This window comes from Canis lupus, chromosome 26 (assembly GCF_048164855.1).
Source record: "Canis lupus baileyi chromosome 26, mCanLup2.hap1, whole genome shotgun sequence".
Classification (NCBI taxonomy): domain Eukaryota; kingdom Metazoa; phylum Chordata; class Mammalia; order Carnivora; family Canidae; genus Canis; species Canis lupus.
In genome coordinates this window covers 11,695,107-11,704,501 of record NC_132863.1, presented here as the reverse complement: position 1 = coordinate 11,704,501, position 9,395 = coordinate 11,695,107, and the positions used below count along the sequence as shown (strand labels likewise).

At 37.3% G+C, this 9,395-nt stretch overlaps 1 protein-coding gene across 2 annotated transcripts in view; it reads left to right on the top strand.

Moving 5' to 3' along the window:
* SPTLC3 (serine palmitoyltransferase long chain base subunit 3) overlaps positions 1–9,395 on the top strand; it is a 149,547-nt gene that overhangs the window by 36,453 nt on the left and 103,699 nt on the right. For both annotated transcript variants that reach the window (XM_072800056.1, XM_072800055.1), the window contains one exon: positions 4,941–5,126. In XM_072800056.1, the coding sequence (XP_072656157.1) occupies positions 4,941–5,126 (186 nt within the window). The remainder of the gene's footprint in view (positions 1–4,940; positions 5,127–9,395) is intronic.

Genomic DNA, 9,395 nt, shown 5'->3' with positions numbered 1-9,395 from the left:
ACTATCCAACCCCAGATTGAGAATTCTTTCCCAAGGAGTATGATGGATTTTAATTTTAAATAAAGGGATGTAGTAAATGAGTCACTATCCAACTGTTAAGAAAGACCTATGTATTTCCAGATAACTTTATTCTCCATCAAGGTATCTCATTTTCTCTCTGCCAAATAAAATAATATTAAATTAAATGAAAATAAATAAATCAAGTTATGTGAGAGAAAGTAGATATTGGTTTGAACTGATGGACATTGTTGAAAATTTCTCCTTTGTGTTATGACTTTCTTCAAGAATAAGTCACAGGGGCAAAACAAAACAAAACAAAACAAAACAAAACAAAACACCCTAGTTATACAAGCCAAGGCTGTGCACTCAACTGTGAGTGTTATTTGCATCTAGGTAGACTGTTCTGCAGTGCAGGTTTATCTCAGAGCCAATTCAAGCAGAAAGTTCCCATGGATTTCAGGGGAAATGTGCTGCTTGATTTGGCCACATATAGAGCTCAGAAATGGATTTAAGGCCTCCCAAAAAGGAAAATCTTCTCCTACCCTTCACAGATTGGCCTCGAAGTTTATCCCTTTATATGTGGCTACATAACTTAGCCATCTTCTAAGTCAACCAAAGCCGTTAATCATGTTTCCAGAAGTCACCTGTATTGGGCCCCTTTCACTCACTCTTCTTCCTCTACAGTGCCCTTAAAAGCCGTGGGTCCCCAAATTCTGTCTCAAACCTACTGTTATACTCTCTTTATAATTTGCCCTTTATCACATTCACCTTCAATCATGGCTCAAACCAAGCCTCATCGATCCCAGGACACCGGGATCACACCCTGAGCCAAAGGCAAATGCCCAGCCACCAAGCCACACAGGCATCCCAGATACTTCATTTTTCTCATCCTTGATCTTGTACCTAACCAGTAATAAAAATTCATCAAATCTTCCTTCATGAAGATCTCAGTCCCTTTTTCTGGAATCTGACAAATAGAGGAAAGAAGGAAGTCAATGATGTGTCCCCATGATGTGGAAGGAGCCAGGAGATGGTTCCTAATGGGGTCAAGAGGTCACTTGGAATGCAGGACACAGATGCAGTCCAAAGATTAAGCACAGAACAGAGCCAAGGAAAGGAGCCAAAGCGGGCACTAGAATAGTAAGATCAGGTGTCCATCAGACCTACAGGACAGGTGTGAGGACATAGTAGGAAATAGGTCAAGAAATCAGGATGGGACTCAGTCTGTTTTGTTCATCTTTGAGCCCCCAGAATCAAGCACATAGGCAGCTCACTGTAGGCACATATTGAATGCCCTATAATCCCAAATATGAGGTATTGGTTATAACCTCTCATTCAAGACCTGATATTAACCAATGCTCTCTCACTTTCATTATTTGAGACCACCAGGTAATGTTGGAGGAAGTCATATGAGACAAGAGTAACATCCATTCACATTAGTTCAGAGTATCTAGAGAAGTAACCTGATGGTATGCATAAATAAGGAGCCAAGGAATTTTTATTAAAATTAAATTTTATTAAATTTTTATTTTTTATTTTTTTATTTATTTATGATAGGCACACAGTGAGAGAGACAGGCAGAGACACAGGCAGAGGAAGAAGCAGACTCCGTGCACCGGGAGCCTGACGTGGGATTCGATCCCGGGTCTCCAGGATCACGCCCTGGGCCAAAGGCAGGTGCTAAACCGCTGCGCCACCCAGGGATCCCAATTTTATTAAATTTAATAATATCTCATGGGGTTTTGACTTAATAATTCAAGTGTTCAATGCCATTATAAAAAGGCTTTTTAAAAAATAATTTAAAAACCAGTGAGGTAGACAAAAGAAATACTCATCTACAGATGTATTTTTTTTATTGTCATATATTTTGTGGCTTGGGATAAAACTTCCAGTGATTAAGTCACATAGAGATTTCCAAAATATTGCAGCTCTGACAACATAGAGGAAAGGAAGGTGACATGTTCTCAAAAACTGTGTTGTAGTAAAAACACCACTCTAATTGACATGATTTTATATATCATTCTAAATATATATGTGTAAATTAAATTAATGCATTAAATATTAGTAGATATTTGACAATTTCCTCTAAATCACTAAAAGTTATATATTGTGGTCAAAACACTTCTCACTGAGAAATGCAGAATCTGTGCATTGCATTATGTTTGCTGAGTGAAATAATGAATTTATAAATACTTATTAAAGACTTAATTAAATTTTATCCTTAGGAATAATTTACTCACTAGTACACTGAGCCAATATATTCATTATGCTACTATGTGAAATCAATTAAACAGGAATCAAAATGGTCTGGCTCTAAAAGTTACCTTCCACTGGAATGTTGACACCTAATATAAAGAAAGAAATACTTCCTGTAACTTTGTTATAAAAAATTTCAAACACATACAAAAGTGAAAAAATAATGTAAGAAACATTCATATAGGGCAGCCCGGGTGGCTCAGAGGTTTAGCGCCACCTTCAGCCCAGGGCCTGATCCTGGAGACCCGGAATCAAGTCCCACGTTGAGCTCCCTGCATGGAGCCTGCTTCTCCCTCTGCCTGTGTCTCTGCCTCTCTCTGTGTGTGTGTGTCTGTCATTAATTAAAAAAGAGAGAGAGAGAGAGAGAGAGAAACATTCATATAACCTTCACCTAGACTCAAGAGTTATTTTTCTTTTTTGAGAGTGAGAGAGAGAGCACACACACACATATGCGAGTTGGGGGAGGGGCTAAGGGATAGAGAATCTTAACCAGGCTCTACTGTCAGTTCAGAGCCTGACATAGGGCTCCATCTCATGACCCTGTGATCATGACCTGAGCCAAAATCAAGAGTCAGACATTTAAGCGACTGAGTCACCCAGGTGACCCATAGACTCAACCATTATTAACATTTTCCCAAAATTGCTTCATATATGTATATTTAATTTTTGATGGACCATTTGAAAGAAAATTATAGATGTCATAACATTTAATAACCCTAATACCTCAGCATGCCCTAATATATTTCCCCTCATATTGTAGTACTGCCATCACTCCTAACAAAATTAACAATAATTCATAATAAGATACATATCCAGTCCACATTTGGATTTATGCAGTTGTTCAAAATATGTATTTTTTAACTCAGTTTGTACATCAACAAAAAAACAGGATCCATGAAAGAACACACACTGCATTAAGTTGTATCTTTTAAGTCCCCTCTACCACCTACCCTTTATTCTTTTTTTTCTTTTGTCCAGCTTTATTGAGGTATAATTAAGAAATAAAAATGTATATATTCAAGACATGCAATGCTATTTGATATATGTAAACATTGTGAAATTACCACAGCCAAGCTAATTAATATATCCATCACCTCACAAGTTATCATTTTCTGTGTATGGTGAGAACACTTTAGATATATGTCTTATCAAATTTCAAATATACTATACAGTATTATTGACTGTAGTAACCATGATGTACATTAGGTCCCAGAATTTACTCATCTTATAACCAAAGACTTACATACTTTGGCCAACATCTCCCTATTTCCTCTACTTGCTGACCTTGGTAACTACCATTCTACCCTCTGTTTCTGTGAGTTGAGCTTTTTTTAGATTCTACATATGAATGAGATCATGTAGTATTTGTCTTTTTGTGCCTGGCTTATTTCATTTAGCATAATGTAGTCCATATTTATCTATGTTGTTGCAAATACCAGATTTCCTTCTTTTGTGTGGCCAAATAATATTCTACAATATTTTATATTCTTTATTCGTTCATCCATCTACAGACACTTAGATTATTTCTATATCTTGGTTATTATGAATAAGGATACAATGAACCTGGAGGTGCAGATATCTCTTCAAGACACTGATTTCATTTCCTATGGGTATATATCCAGAAGTAGGATTGCTGGATCGTGTGGTGGTTCAATTTTTTTTTTTTTTGAGAAACTTCAATGGGTTGTACATTTTCATGATGGTTGTACCAATTTACATTCTCATCAACAGTGTACAGGGTTGCCTTTTACTCTACATCCTCATCCACATTTTTTATCTTTTGCCTTTTTGATAGTACCCATACCTTAGTAGGTGTGAGGTGGTATCTCATTGTGGTTTCTCATTGCATTTCCCTGATGATTAATGATGTTGAATACCTTTTCATACACCTGTTGGCCATTTGTAGGTCTTCTTTGGGAAAATGTCTATTCAGGACATTGCTAATTTTTATTTTTTTTATTATTTTTTTAATAAATTTATTTTTTATTTGTGTTCAATTTGCCAACATACAGAATAACACCATTTTTAAATCAGGTTATATGAGGGTTTTTTAGTTGTATGAGTTCTTTATTTTAGATACTAACCCCTTATCATATATTTGGTTAGCAGATATTTTCTCCCATTCCATCAGTTGCTTTTTCATTTCGTTGATAATTTCCTTTGTTGTGCACATTGTGGATTATCTGACTGTTTCCTCATAAAGTCATCTGCCACATTCCCTTATCCTGATGTTTCTTGTGAAATGGAAGTTAGATATAAAAACTTGACTAAGTTCAGGTCATTAGTATATTGAATATTACATCATGATAAGAGCACAGATGCTCTTGTTCCAACATTGGTGATGGAATTTGATCACCCAATCAAAGTAGTAACCTCAGATTTGTTATTAGGGAGTAACATATGGGGTGGTACGTTGGCATCTTGCAAAAAAAATGTATTTCTCATTAACTTTTCACTTAATGGATTTAGCACCTGTGAGAATTTTTGCCAAAATCAATTATTTTGGAGGGGATTGTAAAATAAAATGTACCTTTCTGATTACCACATTCATGATCACTTTCTACCTTTTTCTAAGCACTTTTTTATGTTCTTTAAAAGTTAAAAGTTTGAAAGTCCAAAATTTTAAGTATATATTTTATCATAATGGAAAAGAACTAACCTTCTATTTTCTTTTGTGTTTTCAGCAAAATGGGAAGTCACATTTTTACGATAAGCCAATTGCTGAATCCTTTGAAGAAGCACCCCTTCACGTTATGGTTTTCACTTACTTGGGATATGGACTTGGAACTCTATTTGGCTATCTCAGAGACTTTTTGAGGAGCTGGGGAATAGAAAAGTGTAACGCAGCTATAGAACGAGAAGAACAAAAAGTATGTATGTGTACCTCCTTGGATCTTTGTCAATGCATATTCTTTTCTTAAGTGTTCTCAGAAGTGGTGATGCATGTACAGACCTAAAAAGAGTGAGGCACTGAGACCATTCAGGGTAAAATCTACTCATCTCCACCCTATAAGCCCCATCCCCCATGTGTCAGACTTATTTTTTTAATAAACATTTTATTGAGCAACTACTACTTGCCAGACACTGAACTAAGGGTTTTCTCATACATTATCATATTTAATTTTTATAACAGTTCCATGAGACAAGTATTAAAGTGCCATTTTAAAGATGAATAAATCAAAATATAAGAGCAGAGGCTTTTGGCTAGGACTATACTCTGGTCTTCTTGTTGCAAGATGAGTATTATTTATGTTCTATCCTAAAATAGAAAAGTGTGGAATATGAAATTTTATTTTCATTTAGGTCATGGTTTCTCAACTTTGATACCAATGACATTTTGGATTGGATAATTCTTTGATGTGGAAGGCTGCCCTGTTTGCACTGTAAGGTTTTTAACCTTAACATTTGACATGACATGACAATCAAACATTTCTCCAAACATTGTCAAATGTGTCCGGAAGTACAAAAAAACTCAATTTAGAACCACTATCTAGATACTTTTGATAGTTAACTCATAAAAGTCTACAGCATCTTCTTTTCACATAGAGCTATCAGGACAACCTGGAAAATATTCAGAGATCTGCAAAGAACCTGTATTTTCCTAACATGTTTTCCAAATCGGTTCATATGATTTATGATGCCCCAAATTCTTTTTTTCTAAAAATTGCTCTGAAATATTATGATGATTATGGGCATGGATCATTCCACATGATGGAGCCTTGAACACATCTAAGCAAAGAACCATAGGGAAAGAAAACATGGTGTGAAAGAGGTAAGAGAAAGCATTGTACATTCAAGGAACAGAAATTCCAATGACTAGACTATTGTGAGTGACAGTGGGAGTATGTGGGGAGAAAGATTGTTTGAGAGGCAAGTAGAGACCAGACTATAATGGGTTTTTATAAGCCAAAGATATTTATTATAAGGACAATGGATAGGCATTAAAGGAATTCGGGCAGAGGAATGCAGATTTGCAGATTAGAAAGACCATGTTCACTGGCCTATGAAAAAAAGGATTGCAGGAGGACAGAACAGACCAAAAAACCAGTTAAGAGGCTGATGCAGAAATCCAGCTCAAATTTAAAAAAGCTAGGGGCACTTGGGTGGCTCAGTGGTTGAGCATCTGCCTTGGGCTCAGGTCGTGATCCCAGGTTCCCGGGATCAAGTCCTGAATGGGGCTCCCCACAAGGAGCCTGCTTCTCCCTCTGCCTTCTCTCTGCCTCCCTCTGTGTGACTCTCATGAATAAATAAACAAAATATTTTTAAAAAAATAAATAAAATAAATTTAAAAAGCTAGATGAGATCTGGAGTAAGACTAGGGTAGTTGTAATAGGAATGGCGATAAGAGGTAAGGCCAAGAGATGTTAAAGAAGATGGAGTTAATAAGGATGATTGACTTGACTTAGGGAATTAGGGAGATGGACAAACCAAAGACCACATTCAGGTCTATGCCTTGGGCAGCTGGGTGGGAAGAAGGTTATGGTATTCATTGAAATGGGGAATAGGGGATGAAGATCCAGTTGGAGAGGAAAATGGTCAATTCCTTTTTGCCAGGTTGAGAACTAGTATTAGATATAAAGGCCTAGACCCCTGGAGAAAAGTCTCAGATGGATATTGTGGCATCTTCAGCATATCTTGAGCATATCAACATTAATCAAAGCCACAGAAGTAGATGAGATCTCCCAAGGAAGGTCTATATAAGAAAAAGGAAGGGAGAGAAGAGAATGAAAACCTTTAGAGAATTTAATAGATGTAAGAGATGGAATTCTAATGCAAAACTAGAAGCAATGTGACAAATTAAAAGGCCTTAAAATAGTTTAAGAAAGAGATATTTGTACTTAAACTGGGGAAAAGATAGATGGAATGAAGAAAAGGGAATTATAGAGATATTTAGGAGATAGAATCAACAAGTCTTGGTGACTGTGTGTAGAGAAAATTAGATAAAGGGAAGAAACCAGGGTAACCCAACTTCTTTGGCCAGACATGAGAATGGTAGTGGCATGCCCATCACAATGGCAAGGTTTTATATAGCAAAAAGATATACACACATACAGTTTTGAGGATGTACAGGTCCTTAAATGGCAAAGGTTCTAGAAACAATTGAGTCTAGTAGGAGCTGATGATGAAATGGGAGACTGGGATTAGAAAAGCAAGTTCTTCTTGGCCATTCTCATGAGGATCCCCACAGCTCCTCCCTGACACCAGCCAGTCTGCTCTAGAAGCTGTTATCACCAATCTGCCTGTTCCCCAGGTGTAGGTAACTGGTGCATAATAGATCAGCACATTTCAGTATATGTACTGGGACAGAGGGTGAGTCAAATGTAAATTCTCAGGTGTGGCATCCCTTGGCAGGCTTAGCCTTCAGCTTTGCCATCTATTTTCTCCTCTGTGCCAATATTTTTGTTCTAGCAACCTAGCAGGGCTAGTCACTTTTTTTTTTAAGCATTTCTTATATTTCAAGTGGAACATAATTATATATAGGAAGCAGACTCTGAGATGGAGGTGTGAGGGCAGAAAGATTTTTGCAGTGTGCTCCTGGAAGCAACACCCATACACCTGTGAGGAAGCGAAGGGAGCAAAATGAGACCAGGTGAATTGTGATGTAGTCCCAGCCAAGGTCTCACTGGATCCCACAGGGAGTTCTGGACAGGAAGGCCCTTCAGAAGCATTCCTCACAGAGGGCAGGGTTTTGGAGCCTTCTGTGATGATAAATGGGAACGACCACCCTAGAGGGAGATCCCTAGCCAGGCAGCTCCCTTCAGCAAGCTGTCTGCCTCCAACACTCCCAGCACTTGAGGGAAGGGGTGCCTAGTCCCGAACAATGGGATACATTGAGCATGAGCAGCCTTGATTGCAAAACCTGTCACTATGGCTGCAAGAACTGCTCAAACCACCTCCCAGGAGGAAGACAGTGCATCAAATAAATCAATGCTCTGGGTTTTTTTGTTTTGTTTTGTTTTGTTTTGTTTTTTGTTTTTTTACAAAATAAATGATTTCCCTCCTGTTGGATCTCTGTGAGGTAGAGACCATCAGTCAATTGAGTTACCTTGGTGGATATACCTTTCACATGGCACACTTTTTATTATGTGTTCCTTCCTTTTGAGCCCCTTTAGACATTTATAGCTGTTCAGAGTAACAAATTGCAATAGCTGCCGTCATTGTATTCTTTTTGATGGGACTTGGTCACTAGAAACCCTACATTCAGGCTGACCGTTAGCCTTTTACTATTTCCCCCAACCCTGTACTTCTGAAAGTCCCCTTGTTTTGTGTTAATAAGCTACCCGAGGCACATCTTGAAGTATCTTGCTGGAAACACACCACTTTCCAGTGACTCTTGGTTCTTTTAGCAGAAATGAGCATTATAATCTATTCTAAAAGCTGGTGACTGAGAGAGCAGAATGAGTTGTCCCATAAGCTAGCCAAGAGCAAAATGACACCAGGAAAAAAGCGTATCCATGAGGTGGTGGTGGAGAATAGCAATAATGTTTTTCAAAAAGATCATAAAGAGATGTCTGATTCTGATTACCCTCTTCTACTCTATGTGTCTTCTTTTTATTTTAAATATGTTATGTATACATAAGGTGTACAGCATATTTTGATAAAAATATACATAACAAAATGATTGCTACAATCAAGCTAATTGACATGTCACTTTCCTCATTTCTTTCCTGTTTTAATTAAATACAAGAATTTATTAATCCAGTTTCCCTATTTTCTCCCTGAGATGACTCCTCTCATACCAAACCATCCATTCAGACTAAAGTGTTGCCCCAAATTTAGAATCTTTCTGTGTTCTTCTCTTCGATTTCTAGCCCAAAAACCCTGAAACTGTCTCCAAAACATAAAGGCTTTGAAAATCTTCTTACCTAGATCACTTGATTACTGATTCACTTAGGATTACTGATTCACTTAGTATAAACTAACTGAAAAGAAAAAAAATCAAAATCTTCCTCCAGAAGAGCTAAAAAACAAATGCCAGGCCCAGGAGAACTGGCACCTCAAACAGACTCCACTAAGGATCAGAAGACACTGACTAGGAATGTGACAATACAGACAGGTACAAGGTTTAAATATTCTTGCTTAAATTCTCCTTTTAACTCTTAATTTTGGAGACATATATATCCTTTTTTTAAAATCAA